Raw genomic sequence first — 14,370 nt, 5'->3', positions numbered from 1 at the left:
TTCAGCAGGTACATGGTATTCATATGGGCATCGAACTATAGAAAATTCCTTGAATTTCATTTTTGCTTTACAAATGAAACCATGCAAGGATGCTGCAGACACCTTGAAATTCAGCAAATGTTTTAAGCATATATGAACAGTTGTCACTGAGACTGTGTCCAATCCAACCCAACTTTCCTACCAACTGCCCTGTAATCCGTAGAACTTGCTGAATTGAACGCTTGATCGCAGAACCTTAATTTTGCATTCAGACTTTTGCAGTTCGGTTCTCTTCGTACCTACATGGTAACTATAGAGCCCATCAAAGCAAAAATACTTGCCTAAAAGAAAAGTGAGAATTAAGAGGAGAATCCGGACGCGGTTTGTGTCTCATCCTGATGTTGTCCTTGCGCTTTCCCAGCAGCTACTACGCCTAGGGCTTTTTTTTTTTGTTTTTTCCAACTGAGTATACTTTTCTTTGCTTTAAGGCTACCGACCGAGCCCTCGGGATCGCGCTTCCAGAGGCCGGGGAGGAATCGGACCATCTTGGACAAGTGCTAATAGTAGTAGCAGTGGTGGCTCAAGAGGGAAGTTTGTTAGTGGAGGCAGTGGAAGAGGTCGTCATGTACGTTCCTTCACACGATAAAATGAGACCCAATGGAACAGCCCAACCATGTGGACTTGTGTGAAGATGACAAAGGAAAGAGCGGCAGTAAAGGACCAATTCAGAGTCACTGCTCTCTGAAGGACACCAGGAGAATATTTTTGCCTGAAGAAAAGTTTTTGTTTGATACAAGACTTGAAATTTCAATAAAATTCAAGACTTTTTGTGTACAATTGTAAATTTTTTGTTCCTTTTGAAAGAACGTTTTAATTTTTTTGTGGACTTCAGTAGACAATGCTCAGTAAAGAACCTCTCCGAGTTGAGACTTGAAGGACTTCTAAAATATTCATTGTGCCAAAAGAAAGGTACAGGCGATTTGTGCGTGACTTACTACCGCAAGAAGATCAAATATATATATATATATGTATATGTAAGGCAATTTTAGTTCTCTTTCTCTCAGGTTTAGAGCCATTAGCCCCTTTTTGGTCTTTAGCCAGTCTGAGTTACTAATGAATGAGGTCCATCTGACAGCAGCTGAAGTAGCAGGTGATAGAAGATTGACTGAAAATGGTCTGTGAAAGAGTACAAATGTGAATGTGATTTGTGTAGGGTTTGTTGTACACCTCTGCTAACGTGAGCAGACACTTAAACAAGATCACACACCTGCTAAAATCAGTAGAAAATCCATCATTGAACTTAAGGGAGAACAAGGTGACGTTCTAGTGTTTACAACTCCAGCTCATGCATTAGGAGCTCAAGTTTCTTCATTGGACAACAGAGTATGCTTTGAAATTCGAAGGCGGGGTGCCTGTACCCTGAGAGTCTGGAGTTGCTTGTTGCCTGCCTCTCTGCCCACTTGCATGGCTGAGGAGGAGGTGTAGAGAGAGATGTCTGAACTGTAGAACCACACAGTGAAGCAGCAGTGCTAAACCTTCCCGTTCACTAGATGGTTGGGACTTTTTTTCCTGGTGTTAGACTGGGATGTAGTGCGAAAACAAACGTTGAGAAGTAGGAATTGGTAAAGAAATGTTACCGCTGGATTCAACTCTAAATTTATCTTGTATTTAACTCAGTGGTTGAAGTAAGCTTTGTACGTGTTTGCATTCCTTTGGGCTCTATGGGATTCCATAGAATTAACTGGTTCTCGGTAGCCTTTTATTGCTTTTTTGGATGGGGTGAGATAAATGTACCATTTTACAGATGAGCTCCACTGTCAGACTTAGCTGAGCCTGCTTTTCAGTTACACTTTGGTCTCCTGGCATTACAAAAGTGCTCTAAAGGGGTCTTCATCTATTTAAGTAAGGCCCAGTTGTAATGTTCTTGTTCTTTGTAAGCTTACATTGGGCAGCTTTTCTGCCCAGACTCATGAACTTCACCACCCAATTCTGAGTGTTTCTAAAGTTTGATAATACTTCAAATTGATTTTATTTTTAGCTCTATACTGCAGAACTAAATGAAGGTCCCTATTATGTGTCCTTTCTCTGTGGGAACACTGGGACAGCATCGCACTGAGAGGTGATTGGTTTGTATGAAGTCAGTTGACATAAACCCCTGTTCACTGTCTGGGTGCAGTTCAAGGGATCCTGTCAGTCCACAAAGGTTTAAAATGACACAACAAAGATCTGGATTGGCAGCCAGACAGTTTTCTGAGTGGTAAAATATCAGGAAGCTGTAACATTACTAATAATGCAATTGCAATGACTACAATGTGTGGAGCTCTCACCACATTACAGGTATTGGTGCTGGTTTTTAAGGAGCGCTGCACAGGTATTTTCAAAGCTGAGCAGCTCCTTTAGACCATGTGTTTAAGGTGGTTTTATATTTTCAGAACCTTCCCTGTGTTGGAGGCTTGCAGGGACACCGATCATTTGTTTTCTGTCAGGGGATCTGAAATGAAAAGTGTCAAGCATGGAATAAATATGTAAATATTAAGTCTTGGTTCTTGAACGTTTAAAACACATGGCATGTCCCACCGGTCATTTTCAGTCTAGGAGGAGACAAAGGGTTGGCTGAATTGTTTGATGTATGCAAGCTCTGTAAATTTAGCTGAACTTGAAAAGAAGTACACATGTATCATGTTTTGTTTTGGGTTTTTTAAATGAATTTAGATCTGTGACCCTTCAATGCAAAGCAGTTCCTTTCTTGGATAAATTCAACTTGAAATAATGCTGTTTGTTTAAAACTTAGAGGTACTTTATTTGCTCTTTTAAACTGGATTCCTACCATGAGTGATTAACATTTTAAGTATTAAATTTTGCTTTTTATACTCTGCCCAAAAAGAAACGTTCAAGTTTTGTGTCCTGACTGGAGCGCCAGAACACTGGAAATGTGTGGACGGGTGGATAGGTGTAGGCAGATAACAGGTTATCTGTGCTCTGTAGCTGTGCTGTGCAGGCTTTCAGCCTTTTTTTCCCCACTAACTCCTCCCCTCAGGCAAGAGCAGATGCTCAAGGCAGTAACACTGAGTATTGCACACAGCAGATTCCTGCTCTAGAGTGTGCTGTGCTGATTGATTGCTTAAGCAGATCATCCCTTGATCACACCTTGTGAACAACTCTTTTGTTTTCCTGTTCCTACATGTTCATATCCCCTGTTAGTGTGGCTGTAGTGGCTGTGAAAAACCTGTATTGGGAACAAGATCCCTTCAGTTGAGGGAATTGGTGTTTCCCGTAGCGGTTTATTCTCCTGCTGTCTGTGCAGGACTGGAGTCCAGGAGCTTTCAGCTTTGGGTAGCTCTTCACTTTCAAAGCGGCTGCTCATCCCATGCAAAATTCCCACCTGTGAGGCAGGAAAGAAGTCCTTGAAAAAAGGGACACAGCCTTGTTTATTACTGTATACTCCCTCTCTCTTTGGCAAAACACCTCCTTATCCACTCCCATGCACTGACCCTCTGCTACACAGCTTACTCCTGACCCCTGTGCTGTGCAGCCAGCATACCCGAATTTTGCTGTTTCACCTGATGAAGAATACTCAAACTTGTGCAGCAGAAAAAAGTGAACCAAACGGCAGGAATTATGGTGTAGACCCTTTATTAGTTCAACTTTTATACAAAGTGTACTTCAACGCAATACAAAGAGCGTTACTGTGTCTTGTACAGACTAGAGATCAAGATCTGTTAAGCACTGTTTATTCTTGTGTATATAAAGGTAGAAAACGTACATAGACTGGCAGTGAACCATAATGCTGGAAGACAGTTCAGTGTTTATCTGTTAATAGAAAGTTGCATAGAATTGTAGGTCTTTATAAAGGCATCTATCTATGTGGTAAAATCTCCCTGACTGACCATCCTTCACCTGACAAGCAGTACAGAGAAAGGCAAGGCTCGTACTGCTCCTTTTGAATGCTACCCCCTCCAGTTCTAGGTGAAATGGCTGTAGAAAAGCACCATCCAGAAACGTCCAAGAGGACAGCACGTGGAAAAGTTAACTTAGAAGGCTACTGATTCTGTACATCTTAGGAACTATGTGCCACATGGGATCTATCAATACATGAAACTTCTTAAAAACACTAACAGCATTTGATATAAAACCACTTCTGGCCACTACTTCACTGTATTAGGTATTTTGTTTGTGTAATTCCATTCCCTTCTGTGCTGACAAAAACCTCTTGTGTGCTACTTAAATGAGTTTATCTATCTCATATGAGGCTGTTGATCTGGTACCAAGTACAAACTGCCACCTCAGCTGGGACGACAGCAAAATTCTTCCTTGCCCGTCCTGCACCTGACTCAGATGCGCAGTTCTCGGTTCCAGGCCTTTTGCTGAAACTCAGCTAAACCTCCCCAGAATCACTGTTCCCACTCCAGCTCAAGTAATCCCAGCAGCAATGGGCTGTGCTGGCCAAGACCACCGACAACTTTTTGCCTGGGAGGAGCCCAGCAGCGCAGGGAACTCAGCTTTAATGCTGAAGGAAACAAGGGAAACTGTATTTTGTCTGGAATTTGACCTCTCCAGTAGAGAAGTCAGCTGAAGGGAAACAGTTTACATGTATTTGTAACTGTCCTCTTGGGTCTTCAGAAGGATGATGTAAATGTTGATTGCCTTTCAAAAATAAAACTTGACCTCTTTCTTTAAAATACTAATTTCTTTAAATACATCCCCAGTAAATACATCCTCCTTAAAATACATTCTTTTTCACCCAATTTAATCATAACCAACTAGGTAGGAAAAAGACCTTTAAGTCCAACCGTTACCCCAAGGCTGGGGTTACTTCCTGCTACTTTTGAGAAGAGACCAGCCACCTCCTCACTCTATCCTCCTTTCAGGTAGTTGTAGAGAACAATAAGGTCCCCCTCTTGAGCCTTCTCTTCTCCAGACTAAACAGCCCCAGCTCCCCCAGCCATTCCTCCTTGTAATACCTGGTAGTCTCACATACTTTACTTAACAGCGTGCTCTGTGAGTTTTGTTTGTGAAACTCCCAGGTTTGGTACTATGACATTTTGTACCCACTTAACTGGGGATAAAGATTTAATCTCCTTTTAATTCTAATGCTAGGTTAATTGTAATGCCACAGGCGAGCAGTCTGCGGTGGTGAGATACCTGGTGGCACCCGCTGGTGGAGCCACATCATTAGTCTCAGGCTGAGGGAAGACAGTCGGAGCACATACACCCCTTCCCTCCACTCTCCCGGCTCCACAGCCTGCTCTCTCTCTGCTTTAGTATGAGAATACCACCACCAGTAACTCAGTGCTGCAGCCCTCCTGTAATGCACTTTTAGCAGTGTCTCTCCTATAATCCTGTGCCAATGCCTTACCACCCTCACAGTGAAGAATTTATTCCTAATGTCTAATCTAAATTTAGACCCTCAATTTTTATAAAAAGGATTAACAGGCTATTTGAAAGAAAAAAATCCCTTGCTTCTGCCAGCTGCTGTTCAGAGCTGTGCAATACCCGGGACTGGAAAAGCTAAAAGTAGAGAAAATATTAACATAACGGGCTATTCAGTTTCAGTCTAGCTAATTACAAGATAGGTAAAATGATGACCACACTTCAGTATATGCCACCCTGTGCGTAGTTCATCAGCAGAGGAAAGTCTTAAGTGCAGAACAGTTATCAACACAGAGGAATGGGATTAATCTTAAAGTAACTGGAGGGATCTGATGCTATCAACTACTAATGTGACTATTTAAAATAGCTCTGCAAGTGCTTCTTTGCTGCTAAAGGAAACCCAAGCTGATGGGTCATCCGAGCAGCTGTTGAGTCCAAAGCGTGGCCACCTTTGAACACTGGAAGTTCAGAACTGGCAGCTAGAAGCTACAGATTGAAGTCCTTTGTTAGCACCCAGGCTGCTTTTTCTCATGCAGTTTCATATCTGTCACTTAGGGGACAGACAGCACACCAAATGCTAAGTATTAAATAAACCCCATTTCCTGTACTAGGAACAGTTCAGTGACATAAGTGGGTGAAACCCCTAAAGCAGACAAATGCAAAGATCTCATTATGGAGGAAACGCAGAGCTACTAACTGGCTTTTTTCTGTGGTCAGAACAGAAAGACTGGGTTTGTGCCCTCCAACTTGGGAAAGATGATCCAGTTCATCTGAATTCTACAGGATTTCGAAGTATTTTTCTTTTACATTAAGCAAAGGAGATAAATTCACATCACAGAACCACACAGTTACAGCACGCAGAAAACCACGGATTGATTCTAACAGCATGAAATCTGGTGTTGCCAAGAAGCTTCCAAATTAGAGTGAATGCTGAAATAGAGCCACACAGACAACAGACACCAACAGCTACCTTATTTAGAACACAAGGTAATAAAAGTATTCTTACTTTCAACCTACGGCTCTAATATCCTCACTGATGTAAATGAATTGACCACTGGATGTTTAGTGTGAATGAAGGTCTTCCCAAATTACAGCTATTCTTTTACCGGTTCAGGTTGTTAATATGGCTGCTGAAGAGATGTGCCACGTCATGAGTTAGTGAGACTGCTACAGTGATCATACTGGCAATGAATGTAATTCCATCTACAATATAAGGACTGAAAACAAGTAAATATTTGGACATAACTCTTTCTATGAATGTTTTCTTTCAGAAAAAGAAACCCAAAACATTTACAGAAGAGTTATTTCTGTCTGGTTTTAAATGCACAAGATCTGAACACATGCACATCTGCTTCAGTGGTACTAAAGAAACAGCAAGTCAGAAGGATTTACTGATGCCTGAAATCAAGGCAGCTCTGACTGCAAGTCTTCATAATGTAGCGTATGTGCTGCCCCTCTCTTTGGTTATGCTCTCAGCCATTAGAGCACTGCTCTGAGCGACAGCAAGGCATGCACAGTAATCTATTTGCTTTCTAAACTATAAAATTAGCTTATTCAGATTGCTGCACCTGCACACATTTTCCTCAAAGTTCAAAGCTGATTTAACACATTCAGTAAACGGGAGCCAGGTTCTTCCCTAGTGACTTCACTGGAGCTGCAACAGACAGACTATGGCTTAGTTATACCACTGAAACCCACGTGAACAGGTCGGGTGAGAAGTTTAGAGAAAAGTCTATGAACTACACCGATTTCTCATGCAGTCCTTACAGATAAATGCCCCTGTGATTCAGTATTTGTGAGTCTTACACAACTGCAAACTTGAGGACTAATAAAGACACCCAAAGTCCAAGTGACTGTGCCAATATTAAGCTGTTGTGGACATTAATGTTCAAGTAGCCTTAAACCTGTCAGAAGAAAATTAAGGATACTCCTACTCATGTACGCTTTAAAGATATCAAGTACCAAATAGGCTGGTCTTCAGCTTAAAGGACCCTGTAGAAATAGTTGATACTTGCACATACAAAAGCTTCAAATTTTTAAACCAAATGCAGACCCCCTCCCACAAACACCAAGTAACTCACACAAGTATTTAAAAGGTTCTGGGTGACTCTTACTTCAGGCTTTGGTATTAGTCTCTTCAGCATGTATCAGCCTGGGAAATTAGTGAACTCTAAAGTAAAAGTCAACCTCACCTGAAGATGTTTCATAGCTGCAGAATTATAAAGTGCTTTCTTTCCACCACTGAAATAGACCTTCTACAGACTATAAACAGACAAAGATCTATTAATTTCTATCACTGACTTACTAATTCTGTTACTGACTTTTTCCAAAATGAAGGACATCCCAAATGTCATTACTGATGATCACATTTTCTGTTTCAAGCATAAGCATGAACTAGACTTAGACGAACTACAATGGACCAGGAAAGTAGCAACCTTTATTTATCCTTGACTTTCAAAGGCTTGAAAGACTCCTGTAAATGACGCACTGAAGAGATGACAAATCAAGTCTCTTTCTCCCTTTTTATAAAACCATTAGCTAAAAATGTATTTGCCAATTGCTGGCTTTAATGCCCAATGTTCCCTAAACGAGAATTCTTCCATTTGTTTGTATGCCCCAAGAGAAAATATAGTAAGATAGATCTTAAAAGAAAGCAAGTAAAGTTTGCCAGTCATTCACCCAAAGTAGAAAAGTTAGCCAGATGGGCACAGAAAATAGAAGAAAGTGCTTTTTGAGCTTACTTCTGTTTAGATAACTGTAACTTCCCTAGGTTTTCGTTTCACGCTTTCTAGTCGTGTCAGAGGGCGGAAGTTTGTTGGCTTCCTGCTTCCTTCTGCAGTAGTTATCCGGCAGTCCTTCTGCAGCCCCCTCAGCAGCTCCATTAATTCCCGCTTTTCCAGCTCTGCCTGCTCCAGCTCTTGACGGTGCTGCCTCTCTGCAGCCATCAGGGAGCGTACATCGGACATCATTCGTGACATCTGACTCTGAAACGCAAACACAGATCTACTGCAAGAAACAAACTCTTTTCTAGTGGCAGTGGTATGAAGCTGAATGGGCCACGTATGTACGGCGAGGGATTATAAAGAATAAGCAACACTGAAATAACATTTTGATTGCAGAATAAATGCAAACAACTTGAGACACAATCCTGCGTTCACCCTCTCAGATGGTCTCGTTTCAAAGATTCCAAACCAGTTTTCCTAAAAGTGCAAAAAGTTTCTTATAAAGTATAAGACACAGTGGATTTACCCAGTTGCTGCTTACATTTTCTATTTCAAGACCCTGACCAAAGTAAGGGTTTGGGTATGTTCAGGTACATTCTTAGGGATTTAACATCACATGCAGTAAAAACAAAAATGCAAACTATAAAGCACTTGCTTTGGGCTTTAAAAAGTCATTAGTTTGTGATACAGAAAAGAACTGGATGAATGAAAAGATAAGATGGCCTTGCCCATTACTTGATTAAGTTTACAGTGCAACTTTCCAACCTTTTGACCACAGCTGAACCAGAGTGTAAATACCACTGTCTGCAGCAGGGCTCTGTGTCAGCCCTGGATTAAGCCACTTTGCATAGCACTAAAAAAGGAGCCGGATATTTAATTACATCTGATTTGTGATGTATGCCCTGTGTTTAGACACTGAAAATGAGTTTCAGTCTGATTTGCCAACATCTTATGGACAGAACAATGCAGTCCTTGTGCAGGGGTACCCAGGTTAGCTCCAAATGAATTTGAAGTAGATAAACCATATGAACAGAACACTCAGCCTGCTTCAGCCCAGAGAAGATTAGCCTGCAAAGCATTGTACTAACACCTGTTTTGCTTCCCATACTTAATGTAGTTCTCATCTGTATGAGACTACATTTACAGAATAAGAGAATACTACTGGGAAAATCAAAGGGTTACACTATTAGGAGAGGGGAAAAAAAGAAAATAAAATGATCCCGTTTACCTTCAGTTCTTCAATTTCATTTTGCAGAATACTCTCTTTTTGGACCATATGCCTCCTCTGTGAATCTAACCTTGACTCCATCTCATGTTTTGCCTCCTCCACTCTGCAGATCATTTCTGACCTAAAAAGTTTATTTCGCCTTGTTAAGTGTTGCAGGCACGGAAAACAACGATTTTCAAACTCCAGAAAGCCTTCTTGCAGCCAGCCAGCCCGATGTGATTCCCATCGCACTCTGCAGGACACACCTCCAGAGGCATGGAGGTACTGTTTAGTAATTGAAATAAAACTAGCAGGCGGCACTTTGTGACCATTCACACAGTCTGTATAGGGGACAACCGTATTATATTCCTGAAGTAAATCTGTGAGCTCAGGAATATGTATTTCTAACTTGAAATGATTTACTGCCTTTTACCCATAGTATCTGCTTGCTTAGTATTACTAAAGACATGCAGTCAAGATAAAAAGTCTGAATACTATAGAATTGTTAAATATCATTACTTTTATGGTTGACATTAAATATGAAGTAAACTATTATAGCCTAATCATTCACACAGCTTCACAGCCCCAAACTAGCTGTTACTACATTAACCTTCTGAGTTCAGAAACCAGGCAGCAAAATCCCTTGTGTCTCACTGCATTCAAACCAGATTTGAGCCCGACTTCACAGCAATGATCAAGAGCACAAGACTTAGACAGTGAGTTGAAAGGTAGAAATGGGAAGGAGCAGGGAAAAAAAACCCAAGTCCAACTGGAATATCATGGAAAGGGAAAGCTACAGAAATATCTATAGAAGGAAAAAAAGGATGCTGTTAAGAAGAGTCGTATTCACTGACTTGTTACTAATCTGTCAGGATTTTAGTAAAAATTGAAAATTAGATCCTCAGAGGTTTAATCTATCAGTCGGTACCTGTAAAATAATTATAGATTTTTATTTTCTGGATCTGTAAAAACTAAATATAATTACTAAATAATGTGACTTTGGTTCTGTAACAGTTCAATGGAAAAATTAAATTGCCAACTTCAGTCTAGTTTTCTTAGGTGTTTTGTCATTGTATATAGCCAGCTCACAGCTTTGTTCAACTGCAAGCAATGGTATTTTAGGGTTTATAATAACTTGGACAAAAAAAAGTAATAGCAAAACAAAACAGTAAGAATTTCAGGCCTGTGGTGATCTATACCAATACTCTGGCCCATTAGTATCAAGCAATTAATAGACTATGTAACACATACCAGTGTTAGTATTTGACATGCTTTATGCAGTGATTTTAGGCCCAAACTAACACAAACATCAAAGAAAGAGAAGATTTGTACCGAAGTAGTTCTAGCTCTGTTCTTAGCTCTGCCACGCAGTTATGTTGTGTGTCTTCCACACTGAGAATGGTGTAACCACAGCCGTTGGGGCATTCACGGCTCCGATATTCACACACTGCCAGGTGACCGTCTAAGTTACGTCGTTCCACCTGAACTGTACAGCCTGAACAGGAAACAGTAAGACAAGCCAGTTGTTTACAACTAACAAAAGCATTTTAATTAATTCCAAACAAAACCAGAAGCAAGCTGCAATGTCCTGAGCTAAAGAACTGTCACTCTGTTAAAGCAATGAAAAAAGTAATTTCTTTAGAACATGAATATGATGGTTATAACACACACAACTAGTAATAAAACACTCTTTTAAAGGCTTAGTAAGATATTTATCCATTAGCTGAAAACACTGGAAAACTGATAGTGGGTATTTTCTATAAAGTCTTCTACTGCTGGTCTGCCATTAAAGCAAATTCAGTAAATAACAGTGCTGATGCCAAGCTAAGACACAGGCAGCTCGCCTGTGCTTCTACCAGACTGCACTGACTGAAATTGAAGAGGAATGCCCATGTGCTAAAAAACCCCTCAGGTTATCAAATTTAGGAAAAAAGTCCAAAGACACTTAGTCAGAGAGATGTGGGTGAGATGGGATGTAACTTTGTTTTCCTCACAATTGTTTGGTCTTGCGTATAACGTACTAGACCACATAAATAAACAAAACATTTATTTATGAACATTTAATAACTGATTCAAATATAGAAATGTTTCCACAGAAATTCTAGGATACAAACTTTACAAACCTGGATTGATTAAAAACAAAATGTAGAGAACTGAAAATGAACACTATATACATTATTGCTACATTTAACACTCTAAATTTGAAGATTGCAGTCTTAATGTTTGATCTTATAGGTGCTGTTTGCTGTAATACATACTTGCATTTAATTATAAATCCATTTAAGAAAACTGAACCAATGAAACTTGCCAACAAACTATACCAGAAAATCACAAAAGGCAGGCCTCTAGAAGAGCTTTACTGATAAATACGATTTGTAATTGAGGTACTCAAAATACACTCCACTGTATTCTAGAGTAAGTGCTCAAGGAGTAGCAAAAGCCCTCATGCCCTGAACACCAGACATCAAAGATCAGGTGTGGGAACTCTATTAAATGCTACTGTTTTTGTAGAAAGTAAACCGGGTGAATGTGAAGCATCTGCAGGAGTCACTTATTGCTGAGAGAAATTACAACTTCCAGTGGAGCAATTCTAGAACCTTAATCTTCTTGTAATTAATTACAACAGACTTAGCTGTGCCCTAGCCTCACAAATTAGATACTAACTTTGTCTAGGAACATATGAAGCTCTGAATAAAATTGACTGGGAAATTTTAACACTATGATACTTTTTAGCAGTACGTTTCTTCCTCGAGAGGCGTAGGCTTGTTTTAAATAAAAACCTCAACATGAACTCAACAATTCTAAACAGAATTTAGCTTAAATCAATTCTTATTTCCAAGACAGGTTTTTGTTAAAACAAGATGACAGAGTGAGCAGCTGCACATGCACCAGGCAACCAGATGCTTTTTAAGTAAATTGTGATCCGTAAGCATTCTGTAGGTGCTATTACACTCATTCAAACATCAGAACAAGCAGTCAAAATGGAAAGACAAACTCATTGAAAGACAGAAAGCAAAGCAAATGCACTACTATATTTTCATAAATTTGAAGTCCATCATACCCTTTCATTTTGGTCAGCTTTTGGGTAAGAAACTGTTGCTAACCATCATGCTTGCCATAAATCAGTAATACATTTTGTCCCACACCACTGCTGTAAAGAGCAGATTATGCCAGAGCTTTGAATTTCTGTTTGGAAATAATGGCCATTACTGCCATTCTGTTGACAGAAAGATGATAAACCCACATTTTCTGAATATAAAGGATTTGACTTCTTAAATGTTACTCACCAGCATTGGAGCAAGGTATCTGACTGTACTCACACTCCCTTTCATGCCTGTCTATAGACTCCAGAGAACAAACCATTTGACAGCCATACTCCCTGTTTTTGCAATGTAGCTGAAGACGGTTTAAATCATTTCTCATGTATCTACATGCAAAAATAAAATATAAATAATTGTTCTTATATCTGGGAACATTATTGAAAAGTTTGTATTTTCAGCTTTGGGAAGAGAAAGCAAAATTCTAATCTCCATTAGGAAAAACTGTGAATAATCAGTTTAATTCTTTTTTTCCATATTGCAAAAGAACAGGCTTAAAAGAAACAATGTAAATGGAAAATTTAGTCTCCAAAATTAAATGTGCAAATGAAATCTTTATTTTGTAATGATTTTTTAACCATGACCTTTCACTGCTCAGCAGATGTTACCAATAACAAACACTAGGGCTACTCAGTCATCATTTAAGTTTTGTGTTTCTAAACATGCCAAACCAAAGTGACTACAGTTAGTACATACCAAACAATCTGTAAATTAAACTTGCGGGTTCTGTCTACACTATATGTCAACTTTTCAGACAGAAAATCTCATTAGTGACAAAAAAACTGAGAGTACAAATGGAGTAAATTTATCATCCGTGGCCGAAGGTTTTAAACACAACTAATCTGAGCAGATTAGACTACGCAGGGGTTCAACAGCAAGTAGCATCTACTGATGAAACTCCATGGGCTGGGAATAGTTGGAAAGGACCTACAATGATCATCTAGTCCAACTGCCTGACCAGTTATGGAAGACACTTGTGACAACAGCCTGCTTTACCTTACGAGGTAGCTCAAGACAGATGTTCTTATGGCTAAAGACCTTTTTAAAAAAGGATTTAAAGGTGAGAAGTTGGGTTTATATCTACAGAAATTATTCATTATAAACCCAACGACAGTATCTAGGTAAGGCTGAAAAGGAAAATGAAAGATATACAGTGTTTCATGACTGTTGCCAATGGTTGCTTTGCCCAATTTCTCTAAAAAAGTATTAAATGTTTTGATGCTGTAGAAGACTTTTGGAATAATATCCATCCAGGTATATAGAATCAGCATTCAAGATATAAAAAAGTGGAGAACAAATTAAGTGTATGAAATCTTAATACCTTGAAAGTTTGTTATAATAAATAGAAAATGTTAATGCTTTCACGCAAGCGATCAGTTTCTGCCATAGGCATATTGGATAAAGACAATTTGAGTGACAGTAAATGACAAGAGATAAAGCTGTGCAAGCAGAGCTGCGAAATCCTAAATTCACGTGATTCCAACATACAGCAAGATCATTGTATACCTGTAGAGAGGCCGCAGCAAAGTTACATCAATCATCTGTCTGTCTTCAGGGCAGTTACTGTGATGAACAAGCCATCCATGTATACAAGCAGTACAGAAAGCATGTTCACAAGGAGCCTGTAATGGATCTTCTAACACGTCGCGGCAGATGGAGCATAACAGCCCTTCATTGACATAGCCAACGAAACGCTCAATATCATAACCCATGCTCTCCACACACTTTCAACCTATTAAAACAACACAGAGAAATAAAGCAGTCTTTGTCCTGAGTCTATACGGCCAGATCCACAAAAAGGCCTGGAAGCAACCCTAGAAATATGGAGAACTTAATGTGAATAAAGAACTTCACAGTGAGGATGCAAACACATCCTTTGGAGACTTTAAAATTTAAAGATTGTACTTTAAAATTGAAGATTGTACTGCTGGATGTCAATCCAAATTTCTCTGAATTCTGCAAACAAAGACTTTAGTTACCATTCCTGCCAAAG

General features: G+C 39.6%; 2 protein-coding genes across 2 annotated transcripts in view; one reads left to right on the top strand and one right to left on the bottom strand.

Annotated features, from left to right (window-relative positions):
- The window catches only part of KIAA1429 (KIAA1429 ortholog), a gene marked incomplete at its 5' end in the record, with an annotated part of 21,064 nt that extends 20,439 nt beyond the window's left edge, over positions 1–625 (top strand). The window contains 2 exons of the mRNA XM_010014783.1: positions 1–8; positions 468–625. The exon at positions 1–8 is cut by the window's left edge and continues 151 nt beyond it. Of these exons, the coding sequence (XP_010013085.1) occupies positions 1–8; positions 468–625 (166 nt within the window). The remainder of the gene's footprint in view (positions 9–467) is intronic.
- A 7,471-nt stretch (positions 626–8,096) lies between these two features.
- LOC104405933 (RING finger protein 151-like) overlaps positions 8,097–14,370 on the bottom strand; it is a 7,021-nt gene continuing 747 nt past the window's right edge. The window contains exons 2-6 of the mRNA XM_010014782.1: positions 13,884–14,109; positions 12,567–12,706; positions 10,612–10,774; positions 9,301–9,421; positions 8,097–8,333 (exon numbers count right to left, since the gene is read on the bottom strand). Coding sequence (XP_010013084.1) covers positions 8,097–8,333; positions 9,301–9,421; positions 10,612–10,774; positions 12,567–12,706; positions 13,884–14,089 — 867 coding nt within the window. The 5' untranslated portion in view covers positions 14,090–14,109. The remainder of the gene's footprint in view (positions 8,334–9,300; positions 9,422–10,611; positions 10,775–12,566; positions 12,707–13,883; positions 14,110–14,370) is intronic.

This window comes from Nestor notabilis, unplaced genomic scaffold (assembly GCF_000696875.1).
Source record: "Nestor notabilis isolate BGI_N333 unplaced genomic scaffold, ASM69687v1 scaffold15715, whole genome shotgun sequence".
Classification (NCBI taxonomy): domain Eukaryota; kingdom Metazoa; phylum Chordata; class Aves; order Psittaciformes; family Psittacidae; genus Nestor; species Nestor notabilis.
The sequence above is the reverse complement of the archived record's forward strand: the minus strand, read 5'-3'. Positions and strand labels throughout refer to the sequence as shown.